The following is a 21,004-nucleotide window of genomic DNA, read 5'->3' on the forward strand; positions in this document are numbered from 1 at the left end:
TAATTAAAACATTTTCTTCTTTAACACCATATTCAAACCAAAATACTGAGCTTATGACTATTGTTTCTGTTGGCCAAATGTGCCTTTAGAATCGCCATATACTGTGGCAACTGATAGGACGGGTTGAGAAGATTCTAAACGATTTCGTGTAGGTCCTTATGGCCGGAGCAGAAAAGGTAAATTCCTAGTTCCAAATTCGTACCAAAATCACACTCATCCAGAGCGATCACTGAAGCTGTTATGATGGGCTGCAATTTCTCCATGACTGCCTCTTTGGCTTCTTCCTTTGAGGACTTGCGTCTAACATATTTGTGGAAAGGTCATTGTGAACTATGAGCAAGTCTTCCTCGTCCTTGGGGCCGTCACGCCAGTAGCCATAGTGAATTCCTGTTCCTCGCTTAACAGAGATCGTTTGAAACTCTTAAGGATCATAAAAGAACAGCCAGTGCCGCAAATAGTCACCGGGGCTTTTATTATCGACGACCAAATTTGTTTCAAAATGAAATATCTGTTTTGTTGACATTAGTTTGAGCGCTGAATGTTTCGAAAGGTTTGTTTGTTAAGTTCAACTTTAAAATGCTACTAGTTTTCGAGAGGTTTTTCAAATTGTGGTTTACGAGAACTTACGGTTTACCAAACATTTATGGGAAACCGAAAACCGGGTTTTGAACTTAGTGTGAAAAGCCTATTATTTTATCTTCTTCTAATAAGGCCCATTTTTTTCTGTCGAGTTTGGTGCTCGAAAAGTCGAAGAATGATTTTGGAAGTCGTGAAGATATCTAGGACATTCAACCGTTAATAAGGACATGGTGCTGCTAGTGTAGTTGTGGCACCCATTTGGCAGAAATCGTAGTCGTTTACAAAAAAAATACCATTTATTGATTTCTTTAAAAAATCACTAGCTTTTAAAATATCAAAATGACCTCTTATTCAAAAACCTATATATAGTAAAAGCAGTTTCGAATTTTCTGTAATTGATCCTTGACAATATTTTGAACATAACCTCATCAAACTGCGGGTCCTTATGTCAACAAGAATACTATTTGCTTAAACTCAAAAATAATATCTCTAAGGAACGATGTACTATTACTTCAACCATAAAACACTTAAATTGGTTCTTTTATTCTCTTATACTTGAATTCAATTTCAAAAGACTAACCGCATTTATACAACTTGCATATATTTCAATTCTGCTGAAAAAACTACGTACACATGGTTTTATATACATCAGTGAACTTATCTCTTTTTCTATTTTTTTTTTAAATCAGCTCTGGGACATCCCTTTAAAAGTCAATTTCAAAATTATTTTGATCAATTTAAAATCTCTGCTCTTCCACTTAAGTTATTTTCACAATATGCAACAAAAACATTTGTATAGTAAATTTTCTACTTTTCTCTGCAATAAATAAACATGAACCATTTACAAAGAGAAAACCCATTCAATCCCTTTGAATGCCATGAACAAATGAAATGGAATTGAACTTCAATTTTGAAATACTTAAATTAACTGTATGCGAGTATTTATACAGCTATGGTCAAAATAATAGGAACAAAACTAAATTTGTTTGGTAATTATGTTCTTTAGCACTTGTGTGAAAGAATAAATCTAAAATTCTATCATTTAATTTAAATAGTACAGTCAAACTTCCCTTTAGTGAATTTGCACGGGACCAGAAAATTACGTCGTTATATAGAAAATTAGTTATACAGAATTTTTTTGTTTTTACTTTTATTTAAAGAAGTCATAGATTTTAGTTTGGATTACATTCTTCCATTTTTTTTTCAACAAAATCGTCTAATAAATTGAGAGATTCAAATAAATAAGTCGGTACGTTACTCTTCATCTCCAGAAAGGTTCGAAACACGTCAATTGATGAAGAAATTCTATCGGTATCCGCCAATTCGTCTTGACAAGTTAATTCTTCTTTATCTTTATCGGAATTTGTGAAAAAAAGGTTATGTAAGTACATCACACATTTATTTAGCATTATGTTTAGAATGTGTAGATATCAATGCACGTAAGATAACTAATAAAATAATATACATACCGGATATAAGTTCAACTCCACGATTTTCCAAAACACTGCAATATTTTTTGCTACTGCTCTAAATGACGTATGTAGAGCAGCTAAATCAGATATTGAAAGGAAGTCCTCTTCATCCCAATGAGGCTTCATGCCATCTTTCGAAAAATTTGTTTTTGGTTTGAATTTTACATTCCATACTTCGCTTAGATTTTGAACGGCTTGTATCAAGTCTATGGCCGAAACAGGTTTGCTCTCGTCCATTTGTGTCAATATATTCGTCAAAATAGGATTTCTGCTATATTGTTTTAAGTTCTAGATAATGCCTTGGTCCATTGGCTAAAGTAAAGAAGTCATGTTGGGAGCAAAATAGGCAAGCTTAATGTCTTTCAATGTATCTCTTATATTCTTAAGATGCGCCGTGCAGTTATCAACAAAGAAAAAGAACCTTCCTCTTTTGCGAAGCAAATTTTTTGACCAACTTTTAAAGCCATTTTGTAAAAAATTCACTTGTCATCCATGCTTTTTTGTTGAACTCATAATCTAAATCCAAAGATTTTATTCTCTTAAAACATCTTGGATTTTGGCCTTCCCTATAACAAGCAATTTAAGCACCAAGTCATATTGCTTGCTACAAGGACAGTAATTCTCTCTTTTCTTAGTTTTTCACCAAATTATTTCTTATTTTTAAATGCCAGCGTTTTATTTTATTAAACCAGTCTCATCACCATTAAATATGTCGTTTTTGCTAAAAAAAAATTACCAATCGTGGCAAAACATATATAACCCCATCATCACGTTCTTGTGTGTTGACATCTGCACTTTCCCAACCTAGGGTTTTTTGAACGATTCCGTGCCGTTTCTTAAACTTGTCCAACCATCCTGTACTTGCTTCGAATTCTTCGTGTCCCATTGCATTGGCGAACCCTTTGGCTTTTTGTCACATCAATAGTCCAGAGATAGGAAGATTCCTAACACGAGCGGCGGCGGTTATCCATTTTAGCATTGCATCATTAATACCCTTGAAAAGACATTTTCGAAGTCTGTTTTGTTTAGTGCTTTATTCCTCGTCTTCAACATTTCTTAGTTTTTAGTCAATCCTCCAACTTTATTAATTATCAACAACTTTTTCTCAAGAGAAAAGCCTGAACATAGAATACTTACATTTAAAATCTTGGGAAAATCCCCTTTTTTTCTCTGCTGTTGTTTTTAACAGAAAGTTATTTGAAAAAAATCGTTATGTCGAAACAAAAACATATGAGATTTGAATTTCCACCAACAAAATTTGTTCGTTGTAGAGAAGAATTCGCTTTATGGAAATGTGTTATAAGGAGATCAAAACACACCAAAAAGATGTGTACTCAAAATCAATTCGTAATAGACAGATCTTCGTTATGTAGAAGTTCGTTATAGTGAAGTTTGACTGTACCTAAATATTCTGTTAATGGATCTCAATTAGGGATTTTCGAAAACTATAATATTGGAAGTCAAGATATCGAAGTCCAATTACTGTACAGTGTATTTAAACTTCAAATTGCACATGATCCCAAGACCTTAAGTAAGTCTATCAAATTTTGGTAGTTTTAAGTAAGCCGTTTAAATGATAAACTACTAACCTTGAGAAACGTTTATGAATGTTTTCAATCCTCTCCTAACTTGTTTTGTAGAAGGGGCTCTGAATATAAATCCTAGCAAAGAACTAGCTTAAGCTACTGTGAAATTAATGTGTAGATTAAGTTTTGTATCAAATAAAACGCCAAGATCTTTTTTCATCTATTTTGGAAAGAAGTTTGTCATCAATTTTATAAGAATTAAAGAGGAGTCTCCCATCTTGCGAAAAAATAAAAAAAATTGGCATTTTAAGCTATATTTTAAAAATAGATAATTATTCTTTCTTACAACCTACCAACCATCAGAAATATATTTAAAGTAATGTAACAGAATATTTAGTAGTAAATAAAAATAAAAGCGGTCCTAGGTGGCTTCCTTGAAGAACACCAGAGTAAACGTGTATTTAGTGAGACATAAAATGTTGTATAAGAACATATTAAACACGGTTCGATAAATAAGATTGAAGCAAATTCAAAATATTAGAATGAAAATTAATATGTTCTAACCTGTCCACCATAGATTTTTGGCTTTGGCAAAGTCCGTGTAAATAACAATTCTTTGCTATACACTCTTAAAACAGCTTAATACCTATTTACTGAAAACTAAAAGATTTTTTAAGGTTGGTTCTCCAGCGAAAAATCCGTGTTTATTTAGTGTAGTACATTTTTAGAAGAAAGAATAGTATTGTGCATTAAGTTGAAAACCTTTATAATTGAATTTAATTAACTTAAGTCTATTTTTCATAGAATCAACAAAATACTGATAATTGTATGGATGTGTCTCTAGCATGCATTCTTAATTGGGTTCAAGATGTGTTTCGCTTCTACTATTGCTATGTGGCATATTAAAAAAAAAAAAAACAGATTCAAATTCAAACTAAACATTTGACATTTTAAAATAAACAAGACAATTTAAAAAAAAAATTCTTCTTATTTTCACCAACTTAATTATAAATTACTCATAAAATTAGTTTAGTAAAGTTAATAAGTTTTTTTATGATGTGAAAAACGCATTTTAACTCAAAAATCAGAATTGTTCTCATTTTTATGGCCATAGCTGTATATGCAAACAAAGTGTAGGTAAGTATAATATGAAGTTTAACCCCATCACATTGATGTGCATCAACAGTTATGAACAACACATTTGCCCAATTGCTTCCGACAGGTCGTGGCCACTGTATTATAAATTGCACAATCGCAAATCGGCCATCTCGAACTGACATTTGACATTTACGCCATTTGTGTGGCTTACAGGTCTACAAGCTGGCATTGGCAGTGGCAGAGGCAATATCAGTATAGTTGAAGGCATTCGTTGAATCAATTATTATGAACTTGTACATACGCACTCAAATGTAATAATTTGTGTATGCCATTTCCGTTTGGAAGGCCGATCGGCTGGACCATTCGTTATATTCACCACCATACCGCAATTCACCGTTGATATTTGAAATAAAAGTTCGTTCGTTCGTTCCCATTCGTAGGCATATAATGCAAAAGATGCTTATTGGTGTTTGCCGTGTTGTTTGAATGTTGATGCGATGAATGCCGCTCTCTCCTGCCATCGTGTGGTAACAGTTAAAAATTCAAGGAAAAGTAAAGCTCTTCACAGGATGAGCTTAATTATATTACTTCCACCATCATGAAATGTTGTAATAATTAACAATGACCAAAAGGACTTCAATACTGCTACTACAGTTGTTTTGTTGTGCATAATTATTTTTGTAGTTACTCGTAGTATAGTGTTTCTTTTTATAAATATTATAATACCCTCTTTGATCCTTTGAGGATTTATGAAAAAAAAAATACATCTTTTTTGGAGCGGTCCTTGCAACAAAAAAAAACAACTCTGCCTCATCTGAAAAAAACATCTTTATTATTTATTTGCAGAGTTAACTTACTCCCCTAGGTTGGAATCGACTAGGGTGGTTTTCGGTAAATCAGAGTTAAAAAAAACTTTATTGGAGTTTTTTAAACAGCAAAAACAGTAAAGTATTGGGCAAAGAACGGATCCATGAGGCACGTCTACAGTATACACAAACATTTTCGAAAGATCAATACAATACCAATAAAATGCTATTTCAACGTCAAAAAGATCGTTTCGGTTCGTCTCAGAAACTTAAAAAGTAGTATTGTCTAGTCTTATCTCAGTTCGACGAGACAAGACCGAGATTGTTCTCAACTCATTGCCCGCCCTACTTTTACACATAGAAATTGTTCTAAATTTAAGTTGAGGTTTTTGTATTAAAAATTATACATAAATTGACTTTATTCAAAATTGAAAAATAAAACTTCAAGTTCAGAAAATTGAAATAAACCTTACAAAAATCCTGACAGTTATTGGAATTTCGTTGATCGTAAGAAGAAAGCATGTGGGTACCCTAACTTAATGACGAAAACTACTTCAAAGATGCTCTTGTAGATCATAATACTATTAGTTTTCCTAACACATCTACCACTGTTTCAAATTGTCCCCGCTAAAATTCTATCAATTTCCTTATAAGTGAAGACACTGTCTTTAATAGTATCCTACAACTTGACGAATGTTTTAGTCCTGGTCCCGACACGGTGTACCATCATCCATTTTAAAGAAACATCCGTTATGTGTTCTTTTCAACACGTCGTTAAGTAACTGGCTGTTTCCTTTTATCTGGAAGAGTTCCTTCATAATACTAGTACACAAAAAAGGTCCTAAAACAAAATAATATACTACCGAACTATTGCTAAACTATCTGTGATACCTAAACTCTTTGAGTCAATCGTATTTAGCGTCCTTTCTTTTCACTGCAGTTCAATTATCTGTGATAACCAGCATAGGTTTGTTAAAAAACGTTCAACTGTTACTAACCTGTTTAACTTTACGCCCTTTTGTTTAGATGTTTTTAAAAAAACGTGAACAAGTAGATTGTATATTTACTGATTTTAGCAAGGCCTTTGACAAATTGTGTCAGAAAATATTACTTTTAAAACTATCACAGCAAGGTCTTAACGTCTTATTCATAAACTGGGTCTCCTCATATTTGCAAGATAGAAGTTAAAGTGTTAAATTTCGTAATAAGTGTTCAAGTTCATTTGTTGTGAATTCTGGTGTTCCCCAGGGTAGATACCTTGGTCCTATTCTATTTGTTTTATTTGTAAATGACTTTGTTTCGATCATACAAAATTCGTCTGTCCTAATATATACTGATGTTCCTAATTGCTTCAAAGAAAGTCTTGAATTTTTATTTAAAAAAACGCAGACTTAATGAACTTTTCAACCTGTTATGTAATGTTAACTGGAATCATTTGTTTGAGAACTTGGAACTTGGACATTAATGCTATGTCATAACCTAACAGATTATGTTCGGTGATAATGTGTAGCTGCATAGTGCTTTTCGTTCTTTGTTTGTTAAAACAGGGCCAGATCTTTGTTGTAGTGCCGCAGGTGTTAAGAAGGTTCCACCTTTCATCGGCCTTGGTAGTTATTCTTTTTGAGATATCCTGTTTTCCAGGTAGGGGTGCTAAATAGCTGAGCTTGGCTTACGTCAAGCATTAACCCTTATGGCTTTCTCGTTGCCTAGTATATCGCTGTGGCCTGGGACGCATCAGAGTCTAAAGTTGTGCTATGCGCCAAGAACCTTAAGCTCTTCGCGGCAGCATAAAACAAGCTTTGATTTTACCTCAATAGCAGTTTTCGGTTTTATTGCTGCTTGGCTATCAATGTAAAAGGTGATATCAGCTCTTGGTATCGCCATCATTGATACCTTTTTAGCAGCTTTTGTCACTGGCAGGACCTCCGCTTGGAAGACGTTACTGTAGTTTGGAAGCCTAAGCGATGCGGTTAACTTGAGAGCTTTAGAATAGAAGCCTGCCCCTACACCAGTGTCCATTTTAGAGCCATCAGTATAAATAGCTATTGATGACTCACTGGAGTATGGTATATTATCTATCCATTCCTCTCTGCTTGGGATGGCAGCCTGGAATGGTTTATGAAAATCAAGTTCGGGTATTTTATAGTCTGTTGTAGTACTATGACCCACAACTTTATGAAGCATGTCCTATGAAACTGTTTATCCAGACTTTAGTTTGACTAAGTCTCAGGGTACTATTGGCCGCAGATTCTTAAACAAGGGATTCTAGGGGAATTAGATTGAGCATAACTTCCAGTCCCGCAGTTGGAGTGGATCTTATTGCTCCCGTAATGCCAGTGCACGCAAGTCTTTGAATTTTTGTCAAAGTTTTCAGATTCGTGCTCTTTTCTAAAGCTTTTCACCATACCAAATTACCATAGGTTAGTATTGGTCTAATTATTTCCGAATAAATCCATCTGATAATTTTAGGGTTTGGTCCCCAGTTTTTCCCGAAAATTCTATTGGAGTAAAAAGCAATCGATGCCTTTTTGAATCTATCTTTGGTGTTCAGGCCCCAGTTAAATTTTGTATCTAAGATCACACTGAGATACTTTGCGTGATCAGAGATTTTAAGAGGGCAGCCTTCAATTGAAGGTATTTTAAAATCAGGAATTTTGAGACTGTTAGTAAAGAGAGGCCGTATTCGGTTTGTTCACTGATAGTGGGTAGGGACTTGCCAGTCGCTAGTAATGAAAGATCATCAACGTAGGCCATTATCCTTACTCCACTTGATTTCAATTTAGAGAGTATGCCTTTCATGACAAGAACCCAAAGTAGAGGTGAGAGAACTCCACCCTGAGGTGTGTCCCTGGATGTGGTTACTCTCACCCTTTCTTCCGCTAGCTCAGAAGTTAATTTTTCCCTGGTCCAGATGGTGTACCATATTATATCTTGAAAAAATGCGCATCCTATTTATCCTATCCTCTTCATATTTTTTTTAATGAATCGCTTAAATCTTTAATTGTTCCTGAAATTTGGAAGAGTTCGTACATAAGACCGATACATAAAAAGGGCAGTAAAAATGAAATAAAAAATCATCGTCCCATTGCAAAACTGTCCGTCATCCCTAAGTTATTTGAGTCCATTATTTGTAAAGTCGTATCGTTTAATTGTGAGTCTATAATTTCTGACAGTCAACATGGTTTTGTTAAAAAAAGTCAACAGTTAGTAACCTCTTTTATTTCAGTTCTTTTTGTTTAGATTCGTTTGAAAAACGGAAACAAGTTGACTAAGTCTTCACAGACTTCAGTAAGGCCTTTGATAAATTGTTCCATAAAAAAATTAACTTCCAAACTTAAATCCCAAGGCTTTAACGATAAGTTTGTTAATCGTACTTATATAATAGATCATACAGCGTAGTTTTTAGGAATGAGCGGTCATCATATTTTTATACCAATTCTGGCATACCACAAGGTAGCCACTTAGGTCCTTTACTGTTTATTTTGTATTTTAACGACTTACCTTCTATTATAATACACTCATCTGTTTTAATTTACGCTGATGACATTAAAATTTTCAAACGTATTGACTCACTCGAGGACTGGTTACTCATCAGTATGACTTTATTATTAAAAAAGCACAAAGAACATTCCGATTGAATAACAAAAACAAGAACTTCTTATAATTTGTTCGAACCAAGAGAATGATCCATTTCATATTTTTGTACCCCTATATTTGAAGTTTGAAGTGTTTTGTTTCAATTTAAACTTAAATAATCTCTGTGACAGACTTTTTTCCTTTTTCAAAACTTACCTACCCTTGAACTATATAAAAGCGAAGCGTTCATTCAAAAAAAAGAATCACAAATTATAAATATCCTTATACCTTTATTCCACCCACACACTCAATATAAAAATAAAATACAAACAAAAGTCAATGGCAAAGACTTCATTATAACGTAGCAAGGTACAATAAAACCTTAAAAATGTACACAGAATAAATTCAGGAATATATAATCAGCCAACCGAAATAACGTCGTCGATGACGTCAACAGAAAATGTGGATTTAAAATACAATGTCTATCTATATATTCCATTCCTTGGAAATGGGTCTCTGTGTCCATGTCCTTTTAACCTACATAACCTCAACTTTACAGTGCACAGCACAATAATAATATTTATGCAACTGCGAATTTAATAATTTTGTGTCCTTTTTATTTTTGTGATTTTTTTTTGTTTCGCCTTTCTGAGAAAAAGTCGTCAGGGGAAAACAACAATCAATCAGAGTATGCATCTCTTTACTTTTGATGCTTTATACTTACGCCAATATTGACAATATTTATTAAGAAATATCTTGTGAAAAAAGGGTGTGCTCTGTACATTGGGATGGGTATAATGTCCCTTCAAAAAACAGGCCTGAGAATTTAAAGTGCTGAAATTAAGGGTTTACGTAAGAGACACTTTTGGCGGGCGTATTATCTACCGTCGTGGGCCAGTTGTACGGTCTACAAAAATGTATCAACGTTAGCCTATTTTTTGTGGGTTTATATAAAGTCGCTTGTCTTTGAAAAGGAGGTTTAGACAATTCCTTGGAAGAGAATTTTCAACAAGTTTTTGCTGACAGGGCCCCATACGGCAAAAAGTGGTCAAAAATTGGGCATGTCGGCATATTTCGCTTATTGGCTAACTGCATAGGGCCAAAAATGAGCTTTTTTGCTGAAAATGAGTTTGCAATGAATTGATAAGCACATCTTCTCCATAACTCAATGGCTTCAAATAGTCTATCGGCTTTAAATCTAGAGTCAGTTGTTATGTGCTTCGTCGCTGAAGAAAATTTTGTTAGAAAAATCGCTGTCCAACGCCTGTTTTTCAAGCACCCATTCGACGTATCTGTAGTACCCGTGGCATGATGGTTAGTGCGTTGGACTGTCATGCAAGGGGTCTTGGGTTCAATCCCTGCCTGTGCCACCTTAATTTAAAAAAAAAAAAAAATAATTTTCGCGGGTACTGCCTCTTGCGAGGAATTGACAAATCCTTCAAGAGTAATTCTTGTCATGAAAAAGTGCTTTCTCAAACTAGCCGTTCGGATTCGGCATAAAATTGTAGGTCCCCTCCATTCCTGACAACATTACTCGCACACAGGAATGGTTGAGAGTTGTAAGTCACTAGGCCCTGGTTCACAACGGACTGTTGCGCCACCCCATTTGATTTTTTTTTGATTTTGATTCGACGTATCTACGACGTTGTGAATGGCTTCAGTTGTTATGTGAGCTGGATTTTATATGAATCTTTGTTTTCGGATGCTAGTAGCAGCACTTAAACTCCTCCTGGAGCATAGGGCGGCAACCAGTTCCTTCCATCTCTCTCTATTCCTAGCACGATACCTCAGCTGGGACCACGTCTCCAAGCTTTAGGACCGAGCTTCCTTCATGACAGATGATCACATGTTTCCATATGGTTAGTGGCTACCGGATGTTCAAGATGTAACGTAGACACCGGTTGACAGGAGTTTGGAACCTCCTCGAGATGTCAGCAGAACACTTCAACGTTTCGCAGGCATATAGCAGCACGGATTTTACGATGGTTTCAATAAAATCTTTAACATGTTACGGAGCGTTATTTTCCTGGAGTTCCACACTTTAGAAAGCATATTCTATTGGTGATATCTAGCTCCCATCTGCTTCCCAGATAGTTGAACTGGGTGACCTCTTCTACTGCCACTTGTCTACAATAACCTGTTGTTGTTGGTCGTTCACTCAGCCCATGAATACTCAAGTTGTGTATTTTCATTTCACGTTCCAACTGCTCATATATACCCTGTCCATACAGAGACCGAACGTTCAGTTCAGACTTTGAACTGAAAAAAAATTGGTTTAACGACTTAATTTGTCAGATGTCGAATTTTAGCCCTCTACTTTTGTCGTAATTGCTTGGATGATATGAACTTGAAGTCCTTCGATTTTTTTTCAAGACGGCTGAAAACAATAGATTGATTGTGGTATGGGGCGTGGATATCCTGCACCAACAAGAAGTCGTTGAAATTCATTTCTTCAGTTCAAGTGAAACCTTTTTCCAAGCATCTCTTCAATACGTTTCAAATTATAACTTCGAGGTGGATTTATTGAATATTGTTCAAGCGTAAAGCTATTGTTTTTATTCCAGGCGAGTATTGAAGATTTCCAGTGAAAATTAGCTGTCAGTGTCAAATAACCTTTTATAAAAAAAATCGTTTATTCTGTATTCGTTTACATATTTTTATTCCTTGAATTATAAAGGGTTTTCCAATTTGTCAACTTTTTTTAAATAAAGCGAAAACTATTTGAGATTTAAAAAAACATTATTATCAGTTAAAACATTTATTAACGGTTCATGTGGCCACTGCGATCACGTTTTCAGCGGTTGGTTCGTTGGACAATTTTTTTTAAGACTGGCACAAATTTTGGCCAAGGCCTCTAATCCGATAATGACTTCGAGCTCTTTGGCATAAACCATTTACTTAAAGTAGCTGCAAAGAAAGTCCTCCGCGCCATAAATGGTGATCCATGAAGAAAATGTATATTTCTACCCGACCGAAAAGGCATATTTTGCTTATTGACGAACTTATTTAACCAATAATGAGCTCGTAACTAAGGATGAAAATCAACATCTTTGACCATCTTCTTGACTAATTCTTGAGTGAGCTCGATCTTGTATAGGTGTAAACCAAGATCATTGCTCAAAATAAGCCATGATGTGCCCTAAGCCATGCTCAATTCTTGAAAACATCTTGCAATTGACTGATTTTAACCATGTACTACGGACGCTTGAACCACAGCGAAATTTTCGACACTCCGAACAACCTTTTATCTAACTGACACAGTTTCATCACAAATCGAATGTGTAAAGTCGAATTTTTGTAATAAACTTGTTACTGCCTTTCTAGAAGGGCTAGAACTACGATGGAAAATAACACTTAACGCTCTTAAAATTGCTGTGATCGCCTTCGAGTTTCGGCAGAAAATTTGTATAATTAGCAGATATTGCTCTTTTAAGTACTTTACCATGGATGTTGAGTGCCGTTATTAGTTAAAGGGTGTGTTCACAAATTGTATTAATATTTTCAAGTTTCTTTAGGAAGACCCAAAATTTCACCCAATAGTAAAGGTTTTTTGCCTTTATTTGACGATAACTATTACCAAAACCTGTACCATCGTTGAACCCAAGTCGTTCGTCAGACTCCGACTGCAAAACATACTAATCCTCAGCTTATTCACTTGATTCTAGCACTCAACATTTTGTAAGAGTCGAACTAAAAACCTAAAACAACATTTGTGCAACTTTAATTTAAACCTTTTTTAAGTTAAGCAAAGTTCCATCTGTTTTCTTTCAGCGTCAAAGAATGAAAATGATAAACAAAAAATACAGAACCCAGAACACGTGAACCAAATATCTTAATTATGCCATGTAGCCGAATTTTTCTGTTTTTTTCAAACACAAAACGGGAAAAAAAGAAGTTACAAAACTTGCATTTAAAAAAAAAGAGAAAACAAACTTTAAAAAAATGCTAACGTATTGTTTAGAGAAAACAGAAGAACTAGTCGATAATTCTGAGCTTGCATGCTTTGAAGTTGAAATAGAAATAAATGAACGGAGTCCATCGAACTTCACTATTCTCTAAGCCAATTATACATGACATAGCAAGGATACAACAAACAACAGCCACATTCTTTTAAAGACCAAATTGGGTATCCATACAGGACTACATCAGAACTTCTATGCAATTCCCTTATCCGTACAATGCAACGGCGGCGATGACGATGGAGACGACGACGTTTCGAAAAACGGATATGGCTGATGGCCATCGACTGCGATGAGAGGGAAAAAGGGCAGGTTGGAAGCTATAGTATAAATGATAAAATGGAATGTTTGAAAAAATATGCAAGACCAACAAACCTTGCCTGCCTGACTGCCTGCCTGCCAAACGGACAACATTGATGGGGTGCATTATAAAAGCAACTTTATCCTGGACCACTGAAGGAAGTTTTTCCTTATTCTAGTCCATAGTTTCTCTTTCTGATACCTGGCTGTTCCAGTATAGTTCTGTCTCTGTCAAAAAGTTCCAGTCCCAGGCAAACACAGGGACAGGAGACCCATCAGGAGGACGAACCCTTTTCTCCTAATTGTATGCAGGGAAATAGTGTTCCTTTATTTTCCTAAGGCAAATATGCATAGTTCGTTTTTCGTTAAGCATTTTTGTGTAATTTTTCACACGTATTTCGGAGTTGAAATGAAGTCCGCATGGCATGAATGTAGCATACTAACAGGGGTTATCGTCAGGTCATTTCGATGGACCATGGACTAACTTTTATGTTTTATTTATTTTGTTGTTTTTGTTGTTGATTCTTTTTTTAAAAGTCAAACTTTTAGGAAAAAGTTTTTTAAATGTTTTTTTTTTGTTTATTTACAGAGCTTGGGAATATTAGCGTCCATCCCCGCCGCATTACTTATATTATCGTTATTTGGTTTACTGCTATATTTATTGACAAGATGCTGTGATCGAAAACCGAGGAAACCAAGCGCACAGAGATGTCAAAACTGCACACTGGTTATCATCACATTGATGTGTTGTGCAGCGATTGGTTTAGGTAAGTTTTTTAAATCTTTATAAATTTTTATATTTTTAAATTTTGTATTTTGATCAAACAAAAGAACGCTTTTTATTTAATTTTTTTAAATAAATTGCTGTTGAAATAACTTTTTTGTTTGTGATAGGAATGAAACAGGAAAACAGTTCATTGTTTAAGTCTTTTCGTATTTCCTGTATAAAATTGTATGAAGTTTTTTTTTCTAGAAATAACTTTTCATTCAAAAAGCAGAACAGTAGGAACTTTTTTAAAATCACTCAAGCTTAAATAATTTGGTGTAGTTGAAATGCTTAAATTTTGTTCATAAGGGTTTGAAATTTGAAAGTTGTACCAGAAGTATATGGTTTAAAAGCTTTTATAGTCAGTCGTCTTACAAAATAATAAATTATGGGATTGTTTTCGATAAGAAAGGAATCCTATTTTTTAATCAATTTCGAACGTAATGTTGGGATTTTGAAATGCCAAATGATTTTCAAATATTTCATTTTTGAAATTGAAATTTAATTTTGAAATATTGAAAACTAAAATGCCAAGTGATTTCCAACTGAAAGTTTCATTTACATATAAAAATTTATTGTTTTTTGAGAGCAATCAATTACTATTTGTGTCATCGTAAAGGAAAAAATAAACCATTAAAAATGAAAAACTATAACAACCACGACCGCCACGGTTGCGGTTACAAAAACAGATCAAATTTTCCAATTCGTCAAGAATTCCATACTAAAGAGCTTGAAGCGATCGTTTGTAATTGGAATTGAAATTACTTTAAACGTGGTTCATAAGAAAAAAGTCCTAAAATGTTAAATTACTAAATATCAGTGACCAATATTGTGAGTTTTGAGAATTGTGACCGCAAATTGTCCACCATTTTTGTCGTGGAATATTAAAATTTTTAATGCACTGTTCAAGCGTTTGTCATTTTAGTCTTATTAATAGTTTAGTTTGAAATTTGTCAAATGTCAAATAGAAATGCTTCAAAAGCAACAACTTCCCAAATAGCAAACCACTCAAAAGGAAACTCCTTATTGGAAAGCTATTAATATTTTAATTTCTACAAAGATAAATCAGGAAACAGTTTTGCGGAAAATACCAAATTAAAACTGTTATTAGGATTATTTAGTTTTTAATATAAAACAAATGTATAACACATTTTTTTCATAATTTTTATATTTATTTTCAGGTTTATACGGAAACGATGATTTCCACAATGGCTTATTACAAGCCTTTAGTTCCGGTAAACAAGTTGAAGGACTTGTAGGAAATTTGAAAAAACAGGTGAGTGAACATATTTTCATACAAATTATTATTCAATAAAACTTTTATATAGTATAAAGTATAATATTCCGTTCGCAAAAATAGTTATGAGTGCAACTAGATTAGAAGCAGTTAAACTTTCATTGAAACAATGCTGATCAAAAGTTTTCGATTGACAGTAGCTTTTACAATCAGCTGATTGCTGATTGTAAGGAATCAAGATTTGATTGAGTAAATATTTACACAATATTTACATTTCGATCTTCTTAAAAACATTGCACACAATTAAATCGCATTCAATATTTTATCAAAATACAAACTTCGGATACCTTTTTCACATTTTTCATCATCCTCGAAGATATTCCAAGGAACTGGTGGGAGCAGAAAAGAGTGTTCCCGAAAAATTTCGTGCAGTCTTGCTCAAAGTTTTCGAGCCAGTGGAGAAAACTTGTGCCGAATTTTCAAGTATGATTTAAGATTCACTAAGAAAACGGCCAAACAGATGACTGCCACCCACATCTCCCTATTTGACACTTACTTACTTACTTCCTTACAGTTTCGCGCTCCAAGTTGGATGAGGTCACTTTCCACTTTGTGCGCGTCACCTAATCCGCGGTCTTCCTCTACTGCGGTGTCCTGTGGGTGTGGATTCTAAGAATTTCCGAGCCGGAGCATTTGTTTCCATGCGCTCTACGTAACCCAGCCATCTTAGCCGTTGGACTTTCACTCTTCTGTCTAAGTCTACGTTGCTGAACAGCTCGTTGTACCATCTTCTACTCCACTCCCCTTCGATGCATACGGGACCGTAGATCACACGAATAACTTTTCTCTCGAACCGACCCAAGGTGCTTTCATCCGCTTTTGTCATAGTCCATGATAGCAGGACGGAGATGATAAGGGTCTTATATAGCAACACTTTGGTCCCTCGAGGAGGACTTTACCAGTCAATTGCTTTCTTAGCCCAAAGAAACAACGGTCCTGCGCCATGTGCTTCTCGGTCGTCCAGCTCTTCTTCCTTCTTGTGTGAGAGGATTTCACTGCATTACTTGGGGCCTGCAATGCAGTCGTTACCTTTTCGAAGCGTATGTCCAATCCATTAGACGTTTACGAAGACATCTATTCACGAATGTTTGCAGCTTTCTTGTTATGTCTGAAGTAACCTTCTAAGTGCTGCAACCATAAAAAAGCACAGATTCGACACTTGAGCGAAACAGTCATAGCTTTGTTCTTAAGCTGATAGAGTTGTTTCATCCAAATTTTTGACAACGCCGCTTTTGCTTTTTCGATGCCGCAGATGACGTCTTGTTCGGTTTCGCGTTCAATGGAGACGATACTTCCAAGGTATTGAAAGGTCTCCAGTTTTTCCACCGGTTTGGAGGAAATACTTATTTGAGAGGATGATCGAGTTCCTAGGCTGTTTTGCCGGAATTAATTTTCAGCCCTACAACTTCTGCTTCTCTCTCCACACTTGTTGTCATTTGATGGGGATCCATGATCCTAGGAGAGAGTAAGCAAACATCGTCCGCGTTATCCAAGTGCTTTAAATATGATGTCAAAGTCCAATTGATCCCACCGCTACCTGACAAAGCTGCTCGCAGTACTTCGCTTGTCACCAACAAAACAATATTGGCGACAGAATACAGCCTGACCCATCTGACAACCTACCTTCGTGCAGAACGTCACACTGTGATCCATCATATGTTGCAATTAGTTTTTCTGAGATGCCTCTCCTCCGTAAAGCTAACCAGGTATAGTCCCTGTTAACGATATTCAACGCATTCTTCAATAATGATTCGCAGGGTTATGGTATGATCAATACAGGAGGATATAGCGCGGAATCCTGCTTCTTTGGCATAGAGTGTGGCCTCAAAGTGTTCTCTGATTCGTATGACTTTTACTCCTATTTTGGCAACGGCTGATATAACAAACCATTCCTTTCCAGTTTCCGCACTTTGTTAGATCTCCTTTTTTTGGGAGCTTGACGATAAATCCCTTCTTTCACTCATGGGGGAAGCTTTTGGTGGTCCAAGCTTCTTTTATCAGCGGATGAAGGAGTTAGCTTGATGACTTTTGGGCTACTTGTAAAAGATCTGCGGGAATTCCATCAAGCCCTACCGCTTTGTTGTTCTTAAGTGGTTTAATTGCGGCAAAGATCTCATCTCTACTGGGAGGTGCGGTACGGATTCGGGGATTATTTTGTTCAAGCGCTTCAGAAGGTATCGGCTGCATATTGTCTGCAAACACTCGGTTTAAAAACACTCTGACTTGCTCATCCACCGAATTTATCACAGTACCGTCTACTTGTTTCACCAGGTGTTGCTTTGAGCTGTGTGCACCGGTCAGCGCTTTGGTTATTCTTTAAACGGGAGTGCTGTCGCAACTGTTTAGAGCATCTTCTGATTCTTGCGTATATACAATGCCTTGATGTGTACATACGCACACTGCTTGCCGCGGCGCATACTGCGATGATTTGTAGCCCGGTTAAACCTTCTGTTTTTCCTTATTCTTACAATTGTGAAGCATTTCTAGCTTTAGATTTTGCTTAAATTGTATGAAGCTCAAAAGTATTGCGATTTCGGCAATATCAGTTCAGTTCATTAAATTAGTATGTTCCCGAAGTTCATTCAACTTTCTTCCGTCGGATTTGGTAATATAAAAAGTTGGAATAATAATTAAAAGTGTCACTTAAGCTCATTCGCCGAATTTTGTAAAAAAAAAAAGGTGATTGACTTCTATGTGATTACATGACTGTATAAACAAGCTTATGACTTTGTATATAGATACTGATTGTTCACTGTAAATGCTAAATGACCCCTTACCGATTTTTGGTGAAAATAAAAGTTATCGACGAATTTTTAACAAAAATTACAACAAATAAATGTAATTTAAAGGGCCAAACTACAACATTTTTGTGTTTCTAAATGGAAGTTATTTAAGGGCTAGGCGTCTATTTTACAAACTACATATGTATATTTTTTTTAAATAAATGAACAAATTTAGATGTCTGACAATTTTAATTACACCATCGAGCATTCGAGACGGAAAACAGATCTCTATATCATGTAACATAATTATCTAGTCTTCTATATAAATTTATTTATTTCCAAAAACAGCCTTTCAAAAGCCAATAAGACCTGAATAATTTATAAACAACTAATGTTCGAAATCTACTCGTATTCATGTACATTTTTATTAAATAAATTATTTCTACCACTATACGAGTAAATAAAGCGTCCGGCAAATTATTTGTTCCTGTTCGTTGTCCACAATATCCTGTTACTTCATTTGCAAAAACTAATTCTATTCATCAATTTAGGACTATATTTTCCATTTGTCTATCCTTTCTGGTTCATTCTCTCTCCCGTCTTCCCTTTCATTTTATTTTTTTAGTTGTTGATAAAAGTATGCAACGAAAAGCTTACAAATTGACCAATTAGTGTATCCGTGTTTTTCCTGTTACACCATTTCCATTCCATTTTTGTTCTACATGTTTCGATTTAAAACGAGTAAAATTTCAAAAATAAAACAAACAAATAAAAATAAAAGTTGAAATGAGAAAACATCCGATAAATAATTCCTCAGCACAACACCACAGTGCAGGTCCACACGAGCCATGATAAAAGCCAACACATAAAATCACATACAACACATTTTGAGCCTAAAAGTATGCTATTCTACCTACCATCCCATCACTCTCTCTTTTTCTTTCCTTCTTTATGTGTGCTGTATTCTGTGTCGCATATTGTATTCAGTACACCTCCTATACGTATGCATCTCTCCATGAAAAGGACGAGTATTACGGTCCGTCCGGTCATTTTGAATTTTAGCATGACACTTTCTTTTGGTTTGCTGGTACAGTGACCCACATGAGTTTGTGCCTGGCAAATCATTGATCCATCTCAAGCATTGGGATGTGATGCTGCGTCGTCGTCGGGCTTCCATCAGGTGAGGTAGGAAGTAGGCAGATACTAAATTCATTCCCTCGCTGTAACTATATTTGTACTACTTTTACCAAACTTTACAACCCTGGCCTGGACTCCTTAAATTTTGAGTGGAAGTTAAAAATATTATGGAGGGAAACGAGTGAAAGGATTTTTTTTTTTGGCCGAGGAAACACGTGCCAAAAGCGGCATGATTTCGTGTGTACATATTAGAGGATTGCACAGCCTCTTTTGCTAAATGACCCAGGGGTAGGCACTAGCGTTCTAGAAGTACCAGAACGTGATATGATCCTGAGTTGTGTATAAATAAATTATTAAATTTTACATTGTAAAATATTAAACAAAATGGTTCATTCAAAGCAACGAGAATAGAGTGAGAATTTCAATCTCACACGATTTTCGTAAAAAGGTTGTAAGTTTTTTGTTGTTTGTAAATTTTAAATGAGTCTTATCCATCTTCTCGCAACAATGTTGTGAAAACATAATTTTCAATAATGTGAAATGTATTTTTAGTATGTGTCTTAAATTTGGTTGAATGTATGTAGAGGGTGTTTTTTTAAATGTGTTGTTTTCAGTAAGTTTCGGAGTTGGTCTTTTTGACAGCTGTCATTTGATTTATGCTCAATTTGGTTTCCTATTTCAGAATAAATATATTTCTGAACAATATTTTCAAATCGTGCGAATATATTACTTTTAGATGCTTCAATTTATTGAAGGGATATATTAGTTACCGAATTATCTCGCTGTGTGTTGATGTAACTTTGCCTCAAATATTGTGCCATTTACCCGCTGGGCTATTTTGTGGGGAATTGTGTGAAGTTACTTATGTTCGCGGTGAAGCCCGACACGATTGACGCCTTGGAAGAGAATAATCCGCGCCATATCGCTGACATGTGACCCCATAGGGCAAAAAGTTGTGTTCTTGAAAACCACACGTTTAAAAAAAACAGCCCTTTCCGATATACAGAAAGATAGGGACAAGACAATACAAACACCTCTTGCAATGGATTGACAAATTCTAGTCCGGAGGTGTAAGCCAAATGGTATTAATTCTCTGCTAGTTGTTTGCAGAATACGATGGCCAACAAAATGAAAACACTAGATTTCAATTTTCGAAGACCGGCATTACGACTTTCGTTACTTATATTGATCTGATTGTTTTATTTTACCGACCACTAAAATAAGTCTTGGAAAAAGTGTTATTATTGAGCTTGAAATTTTACAGCCTTTGATAGAGTTTGATAGAGTCTTTGTTGGTTTAGAAAATGACTTAAAGGCTGTTCAATTCAATTAGTATTGGACGGGTTGAAGTCTGAGAAAATCTAATTAATGATGGTGTGCCTTAGGGCTCTGTTCTCTTCCCAACACTCTTTATTATTTTTATAACTGATGCCATGCCTGGAACTTCTTATCCATTAAACTGCTTCACTGACGATTGTATCCTGAACTTTTTATTTTATTTAAAGATTTACTAGCCATTTCTTCAGATGTAGGTAGATCTTCAACGGCAATTTATCTCATTAAATTCTGACCTAGAAAGCGCTCTTGGGTCGGGATTCTAAAATTGAATAGAATTTAATGCGTCGAAAACTCATTGCTGCCTACTGTCTATACCACCTTTGTTTCTATTCATAATTGGTACTTTTAAGGAGAATGAAAACATTGACATTCTCGTTATGTGTTTCTCTATGGAAATATCACATACAAGTTGTTGCCAAAAATACAG

The 21,004-nt window shown here is 35.2% G+C and overlaps 1 protein-coding gene across 1 annotated transcript in view; it reads left to right on the top strand.

Moving 5' to 3' along the window:
- Positions 1-21,004, top strand: part of LOC129941666 (putative uncharacterized protein DDB_G0277255) — a 221,598-nt gene that overhangs the window by 131,424 nt on the left and 69,170 nt on the right. Inside the window, 2 exon segments of the mRNA XM_056050360.1 lie at positions 13,906-14,083; positions 15,264-15,358. Of these exon segments, the coding sequence (XP_055906335.1) occupies positions 13,906-14,083; positions 15,264-15,358 (273 nt within the window).

This window comes from Eupeodes corollae, chromosome 1, assembly GCF_945859685.1.
Source record: "Eupeodes corollae chromosome 1, idEupCoro1.1, whole genome shotgun sequence".
In the NCBI taxonomy this organism is placed as follows: domain Eukaryota; kingdom Metazoa; phylum Arthropoda; class Insecta; order Diptera; family Syrphidae; genus Eupeodes; species Eupeodes corollae.